Source organism: Pongo abelii, chromosome 21 (genome assembly GCF_028885655.2).
Source record: "Pongo abelii isolate AG06213 chromosome 21, NHGRI_mPonAbe1-v2.0_pri, whole genome shotgun sequence".
Classification (NCBI taxonomy): domain Eukaryota; kingdom Metazoa; phylum Chordata; class Mammalia; order Primates; family Hominidae; genus Pongo; species Pongo abelii.
Genome location: NC_072006.2, coordinates 56,425,683 through 56,446,438, shown reverse-complemented (window position 1 = coordinate 56,446,438; position 20,756 = coordinate 56,425,683). Strand labels below are relative to the sequence as shown.

General features: G+C 47.0%; 1 protein-coding gene across 3 annotated transcripts in view; it reads left to right on the top strand.

Moving 5' to 3' along the window:
• The window catches only part of ZFP64 (ZFP64 zinc finger protein), a 115,483-nt gene that overhangs the window by 90,582 nt on the left and 4,145 nt on the right, over positions 1–20,756 (top strand). For 2 of the 3 annotated variants that reach the window (XM_024238537.3, XM_063720449.1), the window contains exons 6-8: positions 9,148–9,297; positions 10,302–10,364; positions 19,061–19,312. In XM_024238537.3, coding sequence (XP_024094305.2) covers positions 9,148–9,297; positions 10,302–10,364; positions 19,061–19,312 — 465 coding nt within the window. Of the gene's footprint in view, positions 1–1,842; positions 2,632–9,147; positions 9,298–10,301; positions 10,365–19,060; positions 19,313–20,756 lie in introns of those variants that run through there. The other variant, XM_054541500.2, reaches the window with a different exon arrangement.

Sequence of the window (20,756 nt, the reverse complement as noted above, 5' to 3'; positions counted from 1 at the left end):
ATAAACAATGACAGCAATTTGGATGATCTTAGCAAAATAATATTAAGTGAAAAAAGTTATTCTTGGAAGATTACATACCTTTTTATATTCTTTAAATATTAAAATTGGTTTTTTTAAGGAATACATGTAGGTACAATAAAACTTGCTAAAGAGAAAAAGCAAATGAATGAGATCTGTAGGAGTCAGGCTGATGATTCTTCAGTTGTAGGGCAGAGGAGGGGAGGGGATATCAGGAGGCCATATAAAGAGAGATGTAGGTTGTGGTTAAGGTCCTACTCTGGGGCAGTAGGTTCCCTAGTACTTATTATATCATAATAAACAGAGGTACAAGCAAGCAGCCTAAAAAATGTAGGCAAGTGTAGGCTAACAATAGGCCAGTAATAATGCCTCATGTACCAATAATTGATTGTGTACACCTGAGGTGAAATAATAACAAAACAAATACAAACACACATACCTCAAGCAGTATAAGGGGGTATCAGATGTCTCCCATCCCCCCATGCACCCCTCTTTCAACTTCCCCAGAGGCAACCACTGTTTATCCAGTCTCCTCAAAAGGAGACATGATAAACGTGTGTGTATATATACATATATATATATATATTTTTTTTTTTTTTGAGATGGAGTCTCACTTTGTCGCCCAGGCTGGAGTGCAGTGGCGCGATCTCGGCTCCACCTCCCGGGTTCAAGTGATTCTCCTGCCTCAGCTTCCCCAGGAGCTGGGATTACAGGCGTCCGCCACCATGCCCGGATAATTTTTTGTATTTTTAGTAGAGACAAGGTTCCATCATGTTGGCCAGGCTGGTCTAGAACTCCTGACCTCATGTGATCCGCCCACCTCGGCCTCCCAAAGTGCTGGGATTACAGGAGTGAGCTACCGCACCTGGCCACGTGTATATATTTTCAAATGTCTTTACAGATCCGTGTAACTACACATACATCCCAAAGAAGACTTGAAGCGTGTGTTTTTTCAAAAGTTTAAGTCTCGGAAATTTAACCTGACGTGACTTCACCGGGCATTACACAAATATTCCTAAGTCGATTCACAACCTGAAAATCAAGGGGAAGTTTGAGGAAAACAGGTCAGCTTTTGAGAAATGGAAACAATTAAGCAAAAATGCCGTTCTCGCAGGCCTTGCCCTGGGGTTCGCCAACAGTAACCTCACAGAAGGCTCGTTACAGATGCTGCTAACGCCACAGGACCACCCCGTAAAACTCATACGCGGCGCTGTTAAAAATACAGATTCTCAGGCCCCGCCCCAAAAACTCGGAGCTGAGCCTGGCTGGGTCTTTTTGAAACAAGGGCCCCCACGTGATTCTCAGGTTCAGGCAAGCTTGGGGCACCACCCAGTCTTAAGTAACTCCCCAATTTGAAGAAAGTAAACACCTGGGGGATGTAGGTGGCTTTCTTGCTCCCCATTGGATGCCATTTACGCGGCGCAAGGAGGGATCTCCCTCGGGTCTCATCGAGGTCCCAGCCAGTCTGAGCACGAACGCTAATTAGCTCAACCCCCCGAGGACCACGCCTCCGTCACCTGCTGGGCGGGGCCGGAGCCGGGTTGGCCCCAAAAGCACTCCTGTGTGGTCCAAGACCCGGTGCGCCCGAGTCACGGGGCGGGGGCGGGCGCGTGCTATATAAAAACACACATTCCTGGCCTCGGCCACCTGAATCCAGAACTTTCGGAATCTGCATTTCTCCCTGCAGTTGGAGACACTCTGGTGTCTCCAACTCCTTTAAAATTTAAATTTGGGTATGCAGCAGGGTTGAGAACCAGGAGTGGAGGTCTTGCTTCTCAGCCTGGATGCGCACCAGAATAACCAGGAGTGGAGGTCTTGCTTCTCAGCCTGGATGCGCACCAGAATAACCTGTGTGTGTGATGGGGGTGGTCAGGGAGGGAGACGGCTTTTTAAAAAATATATCCCAATGCCCAGGTCCCAGCCCAGACCAATTAAGTCTGAATCTAAAAGCGCAGCCTGTGCAGCGCGGCAGCCACAGCGCCACCTGGGAGCTCGTTAGAAATACAGGAGCTCAGGCCCCACCCCAGACCCATTGAGTCAGAATCTGCATTTTAACGAGATCCCCAGTGACTCGTGCGCACATTAAAGTTGGAGGAGAGCTGCGCTTCTGAAATTTTAATGGGCAAACGAATCACCTGGGGATCTCGTTAAAATGCAGACACGGTTTCTCAAACTTTAATGTGCATGCGAATCACCTGGGGATCTTGTTAAAATGCAGATTCTGATTCAGCGGGTCCGGGGTAGAGCCCGAGAGTCTGCATTTCTAACGAGCTCCCAGGTGGTGCGGGCTGCCCGGGCGCGGACCGCAAGTCCACGGGACTCCTGGGGTCTTGGCTCCAGGCCAATCAGCCGTCAGGACTCTTGATAAATCGCCCTGCTCGGCTGATGAGCAGAATTGCCAGGACATGCGCGTTCCGGCCGAATGGGGGGTAATTTCCGAACTCCGGGAATTCGTTGTGTGAAGTAGGCCACTCCTAGGGACGCTCGGGGAGCCCCGTCCTCGCGCCATGTCGCGGCGCAAGCAGGCCAAGCCCCAGCACCTCAACTCCGAGGAGCTGCGGCCTGCGCGCCGGGAGTGTGCGGGGGTGGCCCCGCAGGTGGCGGGGGAGTCGGGTGAGTAGCGCTGCTGGAGCCCCGCCCGGGGGCTGGGGGCTGGTGCTCAGAGGTTCTCCGGACTCGCGCGGGTACGAGGACCGGGCAGGGGACCTGAAAGGGCGGGCCAAGCGTCCGGCGCACTGTCCTGGGACTGGGAGCTGGGCGTCCCCGTCTCCCGCCCTTGTAAATCACACCCTCCTGGAGTCAACCGTCCCCTTCCCCGCCTGGATTCTTCTAGCCACTCTTCTCAAGAGCTAGTCAACGAGTTTGCCTCCCAAACACGCTGGAAGGATGCTCAGAGGACCCCTCAGGCCGTTTTCGGGGTGCGCGGGCACCCGAGTCCCCGGCCTCCTTGGCACTGGGCTTCGGCTGCGCGCCTGGAAGGTGGCTTCTTGCCCTGGGGTTACGTTTCAAATGCGTTGTCCAGGGAAGGCCTCACTGAGGAGCGGACGTTCGAGCGAAGACCCGAAGGATGGGAGGGAGTGAGCCGTGCAGGTACCCGGGGAAAGAGCATTCCAGGCCGAGGGAACACAAGCGCAGGGACCCAGGGCGTCAGCGCTGCTGTAGCCCGAGAGGTCACGGGAGGCCCGAGAGGTGTGATGGGGGCAGACGGCGGGGGGTGGGGGACGGCCGTGAGCCTCGGTAAGAGCTCTGCATTTTATCTGAGCGAAGTGGGAGCCGTGGTGGGGATAGAGCAGTGATACTGTCGCACTTAACAGGCGGCCCCCACACCCCCTCCTCGGCTGCCACGTGGAACAGGATGTAGCAAGGAGATCCTCTGCTACCCTAAGCCCCCTGGGCAGCATTTCTCGTCCCAGGATCCTCAGCTTCAGAAGAGCCTGCGGGAGGGGACCTCTTCTCGCTCGCCAAATTCTTCCTGCAAGTTAGGGATCCCCCCTTTCCCCCGCCTCCACTGGAATCTCAGGGGTGGGGTTGGTGAATCTGCATTTCTAAGGCGCTTCCCTTTTTGCTTATTTGTGCTTAGATTAAGAGATTGCAGGTTCCTACTTTCTCTTCGGTTACTAAGCTCCCCGTGGTTAGCCGATACCTTTCCTTTAAGGGGGTGAGGAAAGGAGTTGTAACTGGACTTCCTCTTCTCCCCCGCTCTTTCCTGGTGCGGAAAGGAGGATGGGTCCCCTCTCCGGGCAGGCTCATCCCTCCAGAGGCGCGGGCTCTCCAGCTTCCGCATCAACTTCCACCACAGTCGGTCTGATGGGTTTTGACCACACCTTCCCGAGGAGGTGGTGGAGGGGAGTAGTTTAATGAAGGCTCCACTAAACGAATAGCTTGTATGTTAAAATAAAGCTTGTTCGGGTGGAGCTACCGTAACCAGAATAGTGTAACCACCCTCGTGCCCGAGGCCTGGGATGGAGATAGGCAGGTGAGACTTACAGGATCCTGTCCCCTGGGTCGAGGGGAGGGGCTCTTGCTGATCTCTGCGCCTAGGGGAAGTTGGGGAGGTACTGGGGATGCTGAGTCTTTTCGGGGAGGTGTTTATAGAAGAGAATTGCTGAGTAATCCCAGGCTGGAGTTGAAAGTCTGTGCATGGAGCTACTTTGGATTCCTGCAACCAGCGCTGCGAGGCGCCTTCTGGAGCCGCACCCAGTGTTTCGGGCATGGGGAGGCTGTTGTGCGTCCTGGAGTGCTGAGGTGCCTTCTGTGGGAGCAAGACGCAAACTCTGCTGGCCCAGTAGTGGGCCTCAACCCCAGCCACCCCTTCGGAGAAAAAAGCCGTCTTCCAACTGACGTTTTATCCTAGTACCTTTGGTCTGCGACACTGGCAAGGGGGTACATTTTTTACTAAGGTTGGGCCACTCTTAATTTGCAAGTGTCTTTGCAACTCAAGTAGCTTTTGGAGGAAAATAAAATGGAAAGTAATTAGTGGACTTCCTGTCACCACCAGTAAAATGACGGAGGGGCCGGAGGAACCTTACTGAGAGAACATCATCCGTTTCCCCAGGAGTTAAAACCCTCGCCGTGCTAACCTGGTTTCTAACTAGTCAAATGTGGCCCACCCCCACTTCCAGAGGCAGAGGGTCTCCCCCAGCTGCACCTTTCCCAGGAGAGTGGGCTTCAGGCTGCCTTTGGTTTCCTGGATGTCTAAATGTAAAAGAAATCGGAGGCCCCTCACACCCCCCCATCAGAGGCTCTATCTGGGTCATCCTTTAACCCACCTCTTTTCTAGTTTACATTGAAAACATGCATCTTTCTCGCCTCGAGAATCTGGTAGACTCTTACGTGTGTATATCAGTGAATAACGCTAATAGCATTTATACAGTATTGACTAATACACGAGGTTCTCTTACATATACTGAAGAACTTCATCTAAGCTAATGAGATGGCTATAATACCCACTTCACAGATGTGGAAACTGAGGAACCGGGGAAGTTGAGTTAGCTTATCCAGGGGGACACAGCTAATGGTAAAACTGGAATTGAAACTTATCAGGTGGTTTCCCAGTCTGTTCCCCAAACCACTGTGTTATGCAGTGCCTCACTTAGATTTGTTTTCAGTCTTGCTTGACTTCTGTGGAATTAAAACCCTCAAGAGTTTAATGGTTTTCTCTTCTCGTATGTGAGTTGCTAAGTAATGAGGCTTTGTTTGTGTCTGTCCCTGAAGGACATAAGATGGGTTGCAGATCTGGCAAGTGTGGGTTCCAATGAGCTGAAAACTTCCAGTCCTGCAACCTTGAGCATCTGAGCCAGTTTCTTGCTCACAGAGCAAGAGTCTCAAAAGTATGGTTCCCAGACCAGCATCGGCATCAATTGGGAACTTGTTAGAAGTGAAAAATCGCAGGCTCCACCCCATACCTACTCAATCAGGAACTCCAAATGGAGAGCCCATGCCACCTGTGTTTTAAGCAGCCTTCTAGGCAATTCTGATACACGCTGATGTCTGAGAACCACTGGCTGTGAACTATGCTTCTCAAATTGTAATATGCTGTGCTCAGGAATCACCTGGGGATATCTGGCTAAAGTACAGAGTGGTTCTGTAAGTCTGGAGTAGGGCCTGAGACTCTGCTGCCTTTTTTTTTTTTTTTTTGGTAGTTGGAGTTACTCTCACCAGGCTGGAGTGCAGTGGCATGATCTGGGCTCACTGCACCCTCTGTCTTGCAGGTTCAAGCGATTCTCCTGCCTCAGTCTCCTGAGTAGCTGGGATTACAGGCACATGCCACCACACTTCGCTTTTTTTTTTTTTTTTTTTTTTTGGTATTTTTTAGTAGAGACAGGTTTCACTGTGTTAGCCAGGATGGTCTCAATCTGACCTCGTGATCCGCCTGCCTCGGCCTCCCAAAGTGCTAGGATTACAGGTGTGAGCCACTGCGCCCAGCTGAGACTCTGCATTTTTAACAAGCTCTCAGGTGATGCTGGTGCTCTAGGGACCGCCCTTTGAGTAGCAAGGACTTACAAGTAATACAGCAGAATCATCTGGCAAGTGCTTCAAAAATGCAAGCCCCTGAGGCCAGGTGTGGTGGCTCATGCCTGTAATCCCAGCACTTTGGTTAAGGTGGGCAGATTGCTTGAGCACAGGAGTTTGAGGGCAACATGGCAAAACCCTGTCTCTACAAAAAAAAAATAGAAAAACTAGCCAGGTGTGGTGGTGCATGCCTGTGGTCCCAGCTCTTCGGGAGGCTGAGGTAGGAGGATGGCTTGAGCCTGGAAGGCGGAGGTTGCAGTGAGCCATGTTGGTACCACTGCACTCCAGCCTGGGTAACAGCGAGACCTTGTCTCAAAAAAAAATCGCGAGTCCCTGGAATCGCAAGTCCCTACTTAATCCACGCTACCACCCCTCCCCCTGCCCCTAAGTTTTCAGTGAGTATAGGGTAAGGCCTGGCAAACTACACTGAACCCATGATCTAGGTGATTGTGACCCAGATAGTATCAGGATTATACTTGGAAGAAACATTGGGAGTAGGACTAGTGCAGACTTTCTCAACCCCAGCCCTATTGACCTTTGGGGCTGCATTGTTTCCTTGTGGGGGCTGTCCTATGCACTGTAGGATGTCTAGCAGCATCCCTGGCCTTCACCCACTAGATGCCATTCTCAAACATGCATGCAAACAGAATCATGACAATTGATAAATGTTCCCAGGCATTGCCGAGTGTCGTTTGGTGATAGAATGGCCCCCAGTTGAGAGCCACTGGACTAGATCACTTGTTAAGGGGCTTCGAGCCCAACTGCTAGGATGTGAAATCTGTAGTCCTCACTTGTGACATCTGAAGCCACACAACTGTATTTACTCAACTCAGATGACACTGTACTGAGAACTTACATTTTTTCATCTTGTTTAACTCTGCAACTCTGAGGCACGTATGTCATCTCCTTTTGCAAATGAGTAAACTGAAGCTCAGAAAGTTTAAGTAGCTTGCCAATAGTCGCACAGCACATAGCTAAGCAAACCCTCTGCCTAAAACTGAAGCCCTCACCACTGTGCTCTACAGCTTCTCATGCTAAGATTCCTTTACCTGCACAAACTTCTCGAAGTGATAATCCACCTTTTGTAATAACCTTAGGACAGAAAATCCCAGACCTTGGCCTATAATTCATAAGATAGTCAATCTTTTAAGACTTTAGATGGCTGTACACAGTGGCTCATGGCTATAGTCCCAGCACTTTGGGAGGCTGAAGTGGGCAGATCACTTGAGGTCAGGAGTTCAAGACCAACTTGGCTAACATGGTGAAACCCTGTCTCTACTAAAAATACAAAAATTAGGCAGGCATGGTGGCGCATGTCTAATCCCAGCTACCTGGGAGTCTGAGGCAGGAGAATCGCTTGAACCCAGGAGGCAGAGGTTGCAGTGAGCTGAGATGGTACCACTGCACTCCAGTCTGGGCGACAGAGTGAGACTCTGTTTAAAAAAAAAAAAAAAAAACTTTGGGAGGCCGAGGTGGGTGGATCACAAGGTCAGGAGATCGACACCATTCTGGCTAACACGGTGGAACCCCATCTCTACTAAAAATACAAAAAATTAGCCAGGCATGGTGGCGGGCACCTGTAGTCCCCGTTGGGAGGCTGAGGCAGGAGAAGGGCGTGAACGCGGGCGGTGGAACTTGCAGTGAGCCGAGATCACACCACTGCACTCCAGCCTGGGCAACAGAGCGAGACTCCATCTCAAAAAAAGAAAAAACTTCAGACCTTGATAGGACCTTTTTTCCTTTTAGATTTAAGTCTATTTTGAGATATTTCAGAATCTTCTAGGAGTACTTAATCTTTGCTGTAGGAATCTTAAAACCTACATATTAGATTGAAACATGAAATTATTTGACCGTTTTGGCTAACAAAAATGGCTATTTCACCTAGTTCAACCTTCCTAAAAATAGAATAATATAGTGAATTCTCATCCATTGATCCACTTCAACCAATTAATTGCATGTGGTCAATCTCATTTCTCCTTATGCCAGCTCTCCCCCTGCCCTGGATTATTTTTGAAGACAAATTCACATACAACTTGTAAATGTTTCAACATTCATCCTTAGACTATTGGGAATGCTTTTTAAACTCTAATTCCATTTTCACACCAAAGTATAAAACCCCTGTAGCAAACTTGCAGTGAGTGAGCACACTTCTTACTGTCTCAGCTTTTCCAGCATATTCTAATCAGGAGCCAAGTAAAGTCCCGATATTGTCGACCACCTCAAGTCTCTCAGTCTTTGCTTTTTCTTCTCTTTCATCTTTCTTCTTTCAAGTTATTTGTTGAAACAACTGTTTTATCCTGGAGATCAGTGATATGTGGTCTTTTGCTGAACTGAGGCAAAACAAATCAGAAATCCAGAGTAAGCATCTAAAAAAAAGTTTGATATTGCCATGGCATCCAGCTTTTTGCTGTATCTAATGATTGATTGGGCTCTTTTTGTCTTATTTCACCTCTCTCCTAATTCGCGTTTATTATATTTTACAGAAATATCAGCCTGGGATGGATTGGAAATTGTTAGAAAAAACTAGGTCTTCACGCCATTTAAGAAGTACTCATGTTTTTTAGTTTAGATTTTGCCAGTTTCCCTGTTACATGACAGTATCCTGTCCCCTGTACTTCTTGGAAACTGTAGTAAGGGGAAGAGGACTTTTGCAAGACAGAGCATACATGGCTTGATTTTTTTTTTTTTTGGCGGAGGGGGAAAGACAGAGTCTTGCTCTGTTGCCCAGGCTGGAGTGCAGTGGTGCGATCTCAGCTCACTGCAGCCTCTGCCTCCCGGGTTCCAGCAATTCTCCTGCCTCAGCCTCCCGAGTAGCTGGGACTACAGGCACATGCCACCACGCCTGGCTGATTCTTGTATTTTTAGTAGAGACAGGGTTTCACCACATTGGCCAGGCTGGTCTCGAACTCCTGAACTCGTGCTCCACCCACCTCAGCCTCCCAAAGTGCTGGGATTACAGGCATGAGCCACCCCACCTGGCCACATGGCTTTCATTTTTTTAAAATTTTTTCTGGAAAGGTGAAGGGAGGTGAAATAAGCCCAAACCTACTGTATTCTAAGACTTAGCATGATGGTTATAAATGAGAAACTAAGCAAAATCTTATGCCTCAATTTCAGCTTCAGAACTTGATGATGATGTTCCAAAAGCAACCTGCCTCTCCACTGAAAGCAGTGACACTCGGAAGGCCCCTGTCATCACTCTTCCCTCAGAGGCAAGGGAACAAATGGCCACCCTTGGAGAGAGGACATTCAACTGTTGCTACCCAGGTAAGAATAAAACCCGGCGTGCTGAGCCCCTTCTGAGCCAAGCACTGATCTGCAAGCCCTGCGTGAATCCCCGAGCTGCATGCTCATGTACTCTTGCTTGCTGACAACACGCGAGCATCTACATCAGCACACACAGCCTTCCCTGGGGGGCCTAAGAGTCCTGTAGCATCCAGAGCTCAGCGTGGGACTCGCCAGAACATTGGATTCGTAGTAGCTTCCACCTTCAGGTTATACATATACAGACACTTTTTTTTTTTTTCTTTTTTTGGAGACAGTTTCACTCTTGTTGCCCAGGCTGGAGTGCAATGGCGTGATCTCGGCTCACTGCAACCTCCGCGCCTCAGGTTCTAGCAATTCTCCTGCCTCAGCCTCCCAAGACAAGGTCTTGTTCTGTTAAAGCTGGAGTATAGTGGTGTGATCATAACTCACTGCAGCCTCCAACTCACTGGGTGCATGTGATCTTCCCTCATCCGCCCCCTGAGTAGTTGGGACTACAGGCATGCACCACCATGTCTGGCTAATTTTTTTTTTTTAATAGGTGGCAGGGGTCTCTCTATGTTACCCAGGCTGGTCTCAAACTTCTGGCCTCCAGTGATCCTCCCACCTTGGTCTCCCAAGCTCGGGGATGGCAGGCATGGGCCACCACACTCAACTGAGGTTCTTTTAAGAATTGTGATTTTCAGGCCAGGTGTGGTGGCTCACACCTATAATCCCAGCACTTTGGGAAGCTGGGGCGGGCAGATCTCCTTGAGTTCAGGAGTTTGAGACCAGACCAGCCTGCCCAACATGGTGAAACCCCATCTCTACCAAAAATACAAAAATTAGCCGGGCGTGGTGGCAGGCGCCTGTAATCCCAGCTACTCGGAAGGCTGAAGCAGGGGAATCTCTTGAACCCGGGAGGCGGCGGTTGCAGTGAGCCGAGATCGAGCCACTGCACTCCAGCCTGGGCACACAGAGCAAAACTCTGTCTCCAAAAAAAAAAAAAAAATGTTTTTCTTTTCTAGGTTGCCACTTCAAAACTGTCCATGGCATGAAAGACTTGGACCGCCATCTCAGAATCCACACGGGTAGGTATCCATTCTGTTCAACAGCTCAGTAAGAAGATACGGAGTGAATGTGAATTAAGCGCTAGGGACACAGTAATGAACAGGACAGTCTCTGCCTTATCTGCCTCATGAAACTCAGTCTAGTGGGGTGGGCTTGGGAAAAGGAGCAAAAGGGCTGTGACATGAAGATGAAGCGGTTGCCAGGATGAGCTACACAGAGCCTGTGGCTATAGTAATCTTAGAGCAATAAGATGGCTTCTTAAAGGTGCTTTTTTTTTAGGGCAGCCAGCTGCTGAGAAGAGAAATAAGACGTGCTGAAGCAAAGGAGTGCCATAATCCTATAGCAGGAGTCTACAAACTGCAGCCCATGGGCAACTCCAGCCTGTTGGCATGCTCCTTCATTTACCTATTGCTTGCAGCTTTCTGGCCTTACAAGAGGTAGTTGTTACAGGAACTGTAGGGTGCACAAAGCCTAAAATACTATCTTTTTGGGTTTTGTTTTGTTTTGTTTTGTTTAAGACGGAGTCCTGCTCTGTCACCCAGGCTAGAGTGCAGTGGTGCAATCTCAGTTCATTGCAACCCCCGCCTCCCAGGTTCAAGTGATTCTCCTGCCCCAGCCTCCTGAATAGCTAGGATTACAGGTGCCTGCCACCATGCCCTTTGCCATGTTGGCCAGGCTGGTCTCGAACTCCTGACCTCAGGTGATCCACCTGCCTTGGCCTCCTAAAGTGCTGGGATTACAGGCATGAACCACCATGCCCATCCTGCCTAAAATACTACTTTAGCCCTTTACAAAACACTTTACCAACCCTTAATCTGTGGTACAAATCCTATACTTGCATGTTTGAGCGAGGATATTGGTTTGTTCTTTCAGAAACCAGTCTCAGTGGCTTAAACGTAATCCAGTTTATTTCTTGAGTACATCTTCAGAGGCATAGGGTCCACAGCTGGTCCAATAGCTCTGCCATCTTGAACACATGGCTTAGCCTCTGGGTCTGAGGCAGCTGCTGTAGTTCTCTGCATCTCTTAGCCAGCGGGCAATGGAAGCAGGCCAGGGAGTCCATGGCATGCCTCCCTTGGGCTGTGACCCAGAAGCAGCGGCCCTTGTGACCTAGGGGAACATGAGCGGGACTTAGTCATGGCCACACCAAGTATCAAGGGGGCCTGAGGGATGGTTTTAAGAGGGGCAGCACATGGCCACATGAGCCTCTGGAGCCCCTTCACTGAGAGGACAGAGATTTCTGGACAAAGATGGTGGTCTCTGTCCAGAAAGATGGGTACTGTGCTATAATAGAGGGCCACTTTTGCCTGGGGACGGGGGATCACGACAAGCATGTTAGCAAGGGAATGTTTGATCTTCGCCTTGAAAGACAGGCTGCCAGGATGGTGATGTCGGTGAAAGCATGCCGATTCAGGAGCCGTCTGAGGAATCTCAGAGTGGGTGACTTTATCCTGAAAATAACTTGAGTGCTTGTTCTCAACTGGGGCTAGGCTACTGCCATTCAGTGGGTGGAGGCCAAAAATCTTAAAATTCACAAGATAACCTCACAAGAATTAAAGGCCTGGAACATCCACAGAGCTGGGTTCGACCCCAAGAGATGTACAGGGGCTGGATTAATGTTTTCTTGAGGTACTGCAGAGCATGCTGGGGATCCAGGACATATAAGGTAACGCCTTGTTCTTGAGTCGGGTAAGCAGACGCGCCTCCCTAGTGTAAGCAAACTTAGGCCACTTCTCTGGGCCCAAGGTGACTACTTTAGTTCTCTGAATTTAACTAATGGAAAGTAGGAGAAAAGGCATAGAGGCCTCACGGTATTCCTCCCTTGGGGCATGACCCAGAAGTAGCATCCTTTGTGACTGCTGGGACTCAAGTAATGGTGGTTTAAAGCCAAAGTATTTCTGCACCATGATGTTCCAGGTGTAAGTGATCAGGCTGGTGAGGCACCGGCCTGGTGGTTTCAGGGACCCAGGCTCTTGCTTTGCTTTGTCATCCCAAGGGTACAGCTCTCATTAGCCTGCTCCACAGTGGCCTCCTGCCACCTTAAAGGCACATCACTCGAGCTCATCTGTTTGGCCAGAACTGAATCCCATGGCCACCCCCAGCTGTGGAAATGAAGGCTGGGAAAAGGAAGTTTCTCCTGTGTGATCGTGTGCCCAGCTGCAAAGAAGGTTCTGTTACCAAGAGAAGAGGGGAAAGGTCAGAGTGTGTCTCTGACCCAGCTGTAAGTGGGAGGCAGGGATTCTAACCTGTGGTTCTTTTGGATTGCCTAAGTCAACATATGCAAATAAGTTTTCTCTTTCTGACTTTGTATTTGACCTTGTGTGCCTTGGCTTTGGTGCTTCAGTTCAAATTGAAGAGTAGCAGTCAACGCAAACCATCTGTCTTATTCCTCACCATGGGCATGCTTCGATGTCCCCATCATTGTAGGGTTAGAACCCCTGGGATTTTGGTTGAGATCACTTATCACATTCAAATTTATTTCTGCTTTCTGAGGTTGGTTTTCTGAGGTGTGTGTTTAATTGGGAATAGTGGTTGCATTTCAAATGTATTGCATTTTCCTTTTTATTTTATATTTATTTATTTATTTATTTTGAGACAGGGTCTTGCTCTGTCGCCCAGGCTGGAATGCAGTAGTGCAATTGGGTTCAAGTGATCCTCATGCCTCTGCTTCTTGAGTAGCTGGGGCTGCAGGTATGTCCCATTTCGCCCAGCTAATTTTATTTTATTTTGTGGTGACGAGGTCTCACTGTGTTGTCAAGGCTGGTCTCAAACTCCTGGCCTCAAGTGATCTTCCTGCCTTGGCCTTCCAAAGTGCTGGAATTACATGTGTGAGCCACCCTTCCCCACTAGCTCTATATTGCTAGCTTAAGATGGTCATGTGGCATTTATTTAGCTTCGTAAAGGAGATTGATTTATGTTTGTATTTTTATCCCACTTTGTATTTCTTCGTTTGGCATTGGTATCAGGTAGCTGTTATAAAGTGAGCTGAAGCAAAATCTTCCTCTACGCTCTGAAACAGTTGACTACAGAAATGACTTTCTTTGAAAGTTTGGTAGAACGTGCTCACAATCCCCTCTCTGCTCTAATCCTTAGGAGAATAGGAGGAGGATAGATTAGGCTGAGATAGCGCTGTCAACCTCAGTGACAACTGAAGACTACTCCATATATGCCACTGTCCCCCACAGTCACCCCAGCTACATTCCTTGTGGTCTTCTCTCCAGGACCCAGTTGGTAGATCTGCCTCTGTCCGGAACAGCCAGATGAAGGCGTTCTTGACCTTTGTTGTGCTATGCACTCCTGGCAATTTGGGTGGACTCTTCTCAAAAAGATGTCTTTAAATCTAATAAGATATATCACATTTAAAAAAAATCATATTGTGATATAATCATCAATGTTAAATGTGCAATTTTCATACTTTAAACCCTTGCTACCCAAACTGGTACAAAGACCAGAAGTGTCCACATCAGCTGGGAGCTTGGTAGATCAAAATGCAGGAACCCAGGCTGCACCGTAGACCTACTGAATCAGAATCTGCATCTTAATGAGATGCTCCCAAGCCCGGGTGGTTAATACGTACAGTAGTCCCACAGAAGCCCTGCATTTAATGTCAGGAACTCGTGGCTAGCATATTAACTACCCTAATTGCAGAAATGAGCATAAGTGATAACTTGGAGAACTACAGCGAGTCTAATGTGGTACAACCACATTTCATGTCCATTGACGAGGGTCCCCAGCACTGTTATTAATGTGGTTTATTGCCTACATCCATAATTGAAGGCAATGCTAAACAGTAGTTAGAGGTAGGGAAGATAAAAATGTAATCATTTCCCATATAAGATCTTAGACCCCTGAAATTTTATATACAGACCTCAGATAAAAATCTCCTGATGGCCAGGCACAGTGGCTCACGCCTGTAATCCCAGCACTTTGGGAGGCTGAGGCAGGCAGATCACCTGAGGTCAGGAGTTCAAGACCAGCCTGGCCAACATGGTGAAACCCATCTCTATTAAAAATACAAATATTAGCCAGGCGTGGTGGCAGCAGTCTGTAATCCCAGCTACTTTAGGAGGCTGAGGCAGGAGAATCGCTTGAACCTGGGAGGCACAGATTGCCGTGAACCGAGATCATGCCACTGCACTCCAGCCTGGGCGACAGAGTGAGGCTCTGTCTATAAAAAAATTTTTAAATCTCCTGATTTGGAACACTGCATGGTATCTTGGGCAAGAGAAACAAGTGTGAGGAACCACATAGTGGCCCTTGACAACGATTCTTGTTACTTTCTGTCATACTTCATTAGCCAGAGTATGTCATGCCCAAACCAGAGGCTATTGGGACAGGGAAGCATAATTCTCCTCAGAAGTTACAGCAAATATTTGCGAACAATAAACAATTTACCTTAGGGAGTAGATCTTTAACATGATTTTTCATTGTTATCAATCTGTTTCATTTCGGTTTTGTTTTGTTTGTTTTGTTTTTGAGAGACAGTCGTCTTCTTACCCAGGCTGGAGTACAGTGGTACAATCTTGGCTCACTGCAACCTCTGTCTCCCGGGTTCAAGTGATTCCCGTGCCTCAGCCTCCTGAGTAGCTGGGATTATAGCCATGCGCCACCATGCCTGGCTAATTTTTGTGTTTTTACAGTGGAGACGCTGTTTCACCTCGGCCAGGCAGGTCTCGAACTCCTGACCTCAAGTCAAGGCGGATCCGCCTGCCTTGGCCTCCCAAAGTGTTGGGATTGCAGGTGTGAGCCACTGCACCTGGCCTGTTTTCGATCTTTTAATCTGGACTTTGCAATTTTACATCTTCCTGGACCATCACCCATCTTATTGAGTCTTCTAAATTTATTGGGGTAAAGTTCTACTTAATAGTTACAATTGACTTTGTGTATCTGTAGTCTCCTTCTGCTTTTCCAAAGTCTATTGGAATGGTTTTCAACTAGGTACAATTTCACCCCGCAAGGGAACAATGTCTGGCGACATCTTTGATTGTTACAACTGGGGAAGAAAGGGTTCTACTGGCATCTGGTGGGTGGAGGCCAGGGATGCCGCTAAACATCTTACAATGCAGAGGAAAGCACCAAACAGCAAAGAGTTGCCAATAGTGTTGAGATTAAGGACCCTGATCTGTTGCTATCCTCTCTTTTTGAGCTAAGCCTTCGTTCTTAAACACCATTTTTACTTTTATCGATCAAGTGCTATACGTAGCCTCAATTATTTCTTTTGGTTTCTTGAATTGCATACTGTGCACTTGATTTCAGCATTTTGTTAAAAGTGAACTTAAATCTACAAACTTCTTTAAAGCCATTATAGGCTATAGGTTTTTTATTTGTTTTGTGTTTTGTTTTGTTTTGTTTTGAGATGGAGTTTCGCTCTTGTTGCCCAGGCTGGAGTGCAATGGCGCGATATCGGCTCATCGCAACCTCCACCTCCTGGATTCAAGCAATTCTCCTGCCTCAGCCTCCCAAGTAGCTGGGATTACAGGCATGTACCACCACACCCGGCTAATTTTTTTGTATTTTTAGTAGGGACAGGGTTTCTCCATGTTGGTCAGGCTGGTCTCGAACTCCCAAGCTCAGGTGATCTGCCCGCCTCAGCTTCTCAAAGTGCTGGGATTACAGACGTGAGCCACCACGCCCAGCCGTGGCCATAGGTTTTGAAATAGGAAACTTTATCTGTTTCTGGAGTTTGTAATCTAATTTTGACAAAAATTGTCCTAAAAGACATTCTAAAACTTCAAAGCTGACATTTTTGAAAAACCGTTTGTGAAGCCATGTTACACTCATAAAAGTTTGACTTTTATCTACATACTGAACTCTCTCATCCATATGAAAATTTTAATGGATTTCACCATGATTTCTATTTTGCTGATGCTAAAATTGATATTCCTACTTTTTTTAAGCATTTTTCTAGAATTTCTGTTCTGTTCTTACCACTTTGATTTAGGTATCTTCAGAGCATTTAGTGGCTTTTTTTCTTAATTTAACTTAAATATATTTTTAAACTTTTATTAAAGTAGAGATGAGCTCTCCCTGTGTTGCCCAGGCTGGTCTCAACCTTCTGGCCTCAAGCAATCCTCCTGCCTCGGCCTCCCAATGTGCTGGGATTACTGGCTTGAGCCATAGCACCTGACCTATAATTTAAATCTTTAAGAGGGAAATGTAATAAATACATTTTTGTTTATAATATTTACTTTGACATCTAGTTATCTGATACTTGATGTGATTTTTATTTTGTGCTGTCTGGTTCTTCTGTTTCATTGAGACAAGTTCTTGTTCTGCCACCTAGGCTAGAGTGCAGTGGTATGATCATAGCTCACCTCCTGGGCTCATGTGATCCTCCCAGCTGAGCCTCCCAAGTAGCTGGGACTACAAGGGTATACCACCACACCTAGCTAATCCTTTTTTTTTTTTTTTTTGGTAGAGTTAGGGTCTTGCTATGTTGCCCAGGCTGGTCTAGAACTTCTGGACTTAAGTGATTCTCTCAAAGTTTTGGGATTACAGATGTGAGCCATTGTGCCCAAGTGTTTTTTTTTTTTTTTTTTTTTTTTTTTTTTTGGAGACAGAGTCTTGCTCTGTCACCCACTGTCACCCAGGCTGGAGTGCAGTGGCATGATCTCGGCTCACTGCAACCTCCTCCTCCTGGGTTCAAGCCATTCTCCTGCCTCAGCCTCCCCAGTAGCTGGGATTACAGGTGTGCACCACCACGCCCAGCTAATTTTTGTATTTTTAGTAGAGACAGGGTTTCACCATGTTGGCCAGGCTGGTCTCGAACTCCTGACTTCATGATCCACCCTCCTCAGCCTCCCAAAGTGCTGGGATTACAGGCGTGAGCCACCATGCCCAGTCGCCCCAACCAAGTCTTTTGATGGTTGTTTTTCTCTTGTCTGAATGCTATACTTTTTCCATTTTACTATTTTCTCATATTCCCATCTTACCTTCACCATCACCCTTATTTTTTATTCTGGTGTGCACCGTTTAAGTGTGATACCAAGTCATATATCAACTATCTTCTCCTCTCACTGAATGCTAATTCAAGTATAAGATTCTATTAAAACAGTTTCTCTAGAAAGTTGAAGATCCTGTTCCTATCTTGCCTAGCATCCACTGTTCTGTGGAGCTTTATGCTGATGTAAGCATTTTGCTGGTGGTTTTCTTTCTGGAAGCTTCCAGATCTCACCCTTCTTAGGATTCTGAAATTGGACCACCCTGCTTCTAATTAAGATGCACGGCTGTCTTTAGTGTTGGGAAATAATTCTTCTCTGTTCTATCCTGGACCATCTAGAACGAGCTTTCATGTCTTACCTTTTTGGCATCTTTTCCCTCTTGTCGTTTTGGGAGATTCTTTAGCTGTATCTTCCATTTCTAAGATTTTTCTTAATAGCTGGCTTTTTGTTTTTGTTTTGTTCTTTTATAAGAGCAGTTTTAGGTTCACAGCAAAAGGGAACCTAAAGAGGAGAAGATACAGTTATTTCCCATATGCCCCCTGCTCCTCCACATGCACAGTCTTCCCCATTACCAACATTACATTTGAGTCGTGCATTTTTATGATAGATAAACCTTCACTGACACAACATTCTCAACCAAAGACCATAGTTTACAGTAGGGTCCTTTTTTTTTTTTTGGAGACAGTGTCTTGCTCTGTCACCCAGGCTGGAGTGCAGAGGCACGATCTCTGCTCACAACCTCAACCTCCTGGGCTCAGGTGATCTTCCCACCTCTGCCTCCCAAGTAGCTGGAACTTCAGGCATGCACCACCACACCCAGCTAATATTTTGTATTTTTTGTGTAGAGACAAGGTTTTGCCATGTTGCCTGGGCTGGTCTCGAACTCCTGGGCTCAAGCGATCCACCCACCTCAGCCCCCCAAAGCACTGGAATTACAGGTGTGAGCCACCGCACCTGGCCAAGGTTCACTCTTGATGTTGTACATTCTGTGGGTGTGGACAAATGTATGATGACATATGTCCACCAATAGCTGTCATTTGACACCCTTTTTGCTGGTCAACTTATTAGAACTTTTATTTTGATGTCCGTGGTTTTCATTTCTCTAATATCATTTCCTCCCTTTGCTTTAGTAACTAAGTTCTTGATTTGGGTGTGTCTTTCTGGTTCTGGCTTTCCCCAAGCATTTGTTTATTGGGTAAACTAACTTTTATTTAGATATGATCAGCCTGGAAGGGTTGGGCTAGGGGGTAGTGATGAAACATGGCTGGATGGAGATGTTGTGGGTATGTGGTCTTCTGCTGTCCCTGGCATTTGTAACTACGAGGCCCTTGTATTCTTTTTCTGACCTCAGCGCCCTTTGACCAACAGCCTAGGGGGAGATGCCATGCTGCTTGCTCTTTGGAAGAAGTGAGAGGAAGGGGTCCACCTGACCATTCTCCATGTGGTTCATGAAGCTGTCCAAGATCCCTACAGCTGCCACTTCTTATCCTGAGTACTTCTATAACCACTACCATTTTTCCCAAACAGGGTTTGGCCTATAATTTCCTCCATCAATCTGATTTTTATGTCATCTTTCCCTTAGGATTTCTGAGCTATCAATGAATGATACACATTCTTGTTTCCCAATATGCTGATGTAGACTTCAGTGTCTTTCTCTCTTGGTATTTGGACAGGAGGCAGCAGCACACCCATATGCCCAGGCTACCATCTTGGTCAAATCTCTGTAGCCATCTTGACCAAAAAACCCTTAACTTTTACTCCTTATGTGTTTGAAGGAGACAAACCACACAAGTGTGAGTTCTGTGACAAGTGCTTCAGCCGGAAGGACAACCTGACCATGCACATGCGGTGCCACACCAGTGTGAAACCACACAAGTGTCACCTGTGTGACTATGCTGCCGTGGACAGCAGTAGCCTCAAGAAGCACCTGCGGATCCACTCTGATGAGCGGCCGTACAAATGCCAGCTCTGCCCCTATGCCAGCCGCAACTCCAGCCAGCTCACTGTCCACCTGCGATCCCACACGGGTGAGTCCCTGACCAGGAAACCTCAGTCCCTTACTTTTTCTCTAATTTCTTAACCTTCATTTATTTAACAACACAAGCAACTTAAATGACTTGGTGTGGCAGAAGTACAAGAATTTGGAACTTCTGTGATAATTGTGAGATTTGTCATTTTTCTGTTTCTGGAACAACAGCTTTTGGTAAAATATGACTGACAGCTGGGTTTCATATCTTGACTACACAGAATCCAGCTGGGAGTGGTACCTGCTATAACTGCCAAGAAGCCAAGGATGTATCTCAAGTCAGACCTATAAACTAGATGTTTCAGTAAATGTGCACACTGATTGCATGGCTAAATTTGGAATGTAGCAGGATCCATTAAGTATAATTAAAAATCACAAACTTTTAATCTTAGGAACTTCCTTTCTTTATGGGACCCTACTGAGATAATGATAGGACCAACTCATTGTGGCATGGAAAAATAGGGTTTGAGATATTCATAAAGATGCTCATAAGTTGAAAATTTTCAATGAATTCCTGGAAAATGGTGAGCAGACAGGAACATAGTGATGTTTAAAATTGAGTATAGAAAGCTGTGTCCCAGCAGACAAATGGGAGGCAGCCATACAGTTGGAAGCCAGTGTTCCCAGCCAATATCCAAGTGCCCTGAGGGCTCTGGGCTTGGAACAAGCATGTAGACAGCCAGGGCCACAAAGCTTGGGGGACTAGCCAAGGCCCGGCAAAACTGCCCAACCAACCCAGTAGCAGGTAAAACCTCTGGCATCCATGTCTAATCATTAAACCAGTCTACTTTCCCAAATATAGTCAACCAAGGATCATGAGTCATTTATAGGAAATGAATGGAATAAAATGAGCCAAGTCAATAACTAATCCTGGAAGTAAGAGTACTTGGGTAATTTTCACATTCTAATTGGTGTCTACCCACTGGCAGAAATGTTGCATCCAAATAGAGACCTATGAAGAGATAATGAGAACAAAGAAGTATGAAATAAAACTAGGATTGCTAGCTATAAAATTAATTTCCCAGAGATTAGGGGAAAAAAATTGGGTGAGTGAACTGAAAATAAGAGCCAGTCCTGAAGTCTGGTTTCTGACCAGGTCTAGGAAGAAAAGAAAATGGAAGTGAGAAGAACATAGAGTGAAAATAGAAAATCAAATGAAGTCCACAATTCTAAGGGGCCAGGAGAGTAAAAGTGGTCACAAGATTCCAATCAGGATGGAAGGGAGTGGACAGGGGACATCTATATCTAGAAATATGTCTGGGTAGTATTGGCTTCTAGGAGACAATGGAACAGTGCCCTCAAGAGTTAGGAAATGATTTTGAATTTAGAATTCTATACCCAGCCAAACTACCTCAAGTATGAGAGCAAAATAGAACGATGTGCCAAGGACTCAAGACTTTACTCCCAGCCACCGTGCTAGTGGGAGTTACTAGAAGATAAACTCT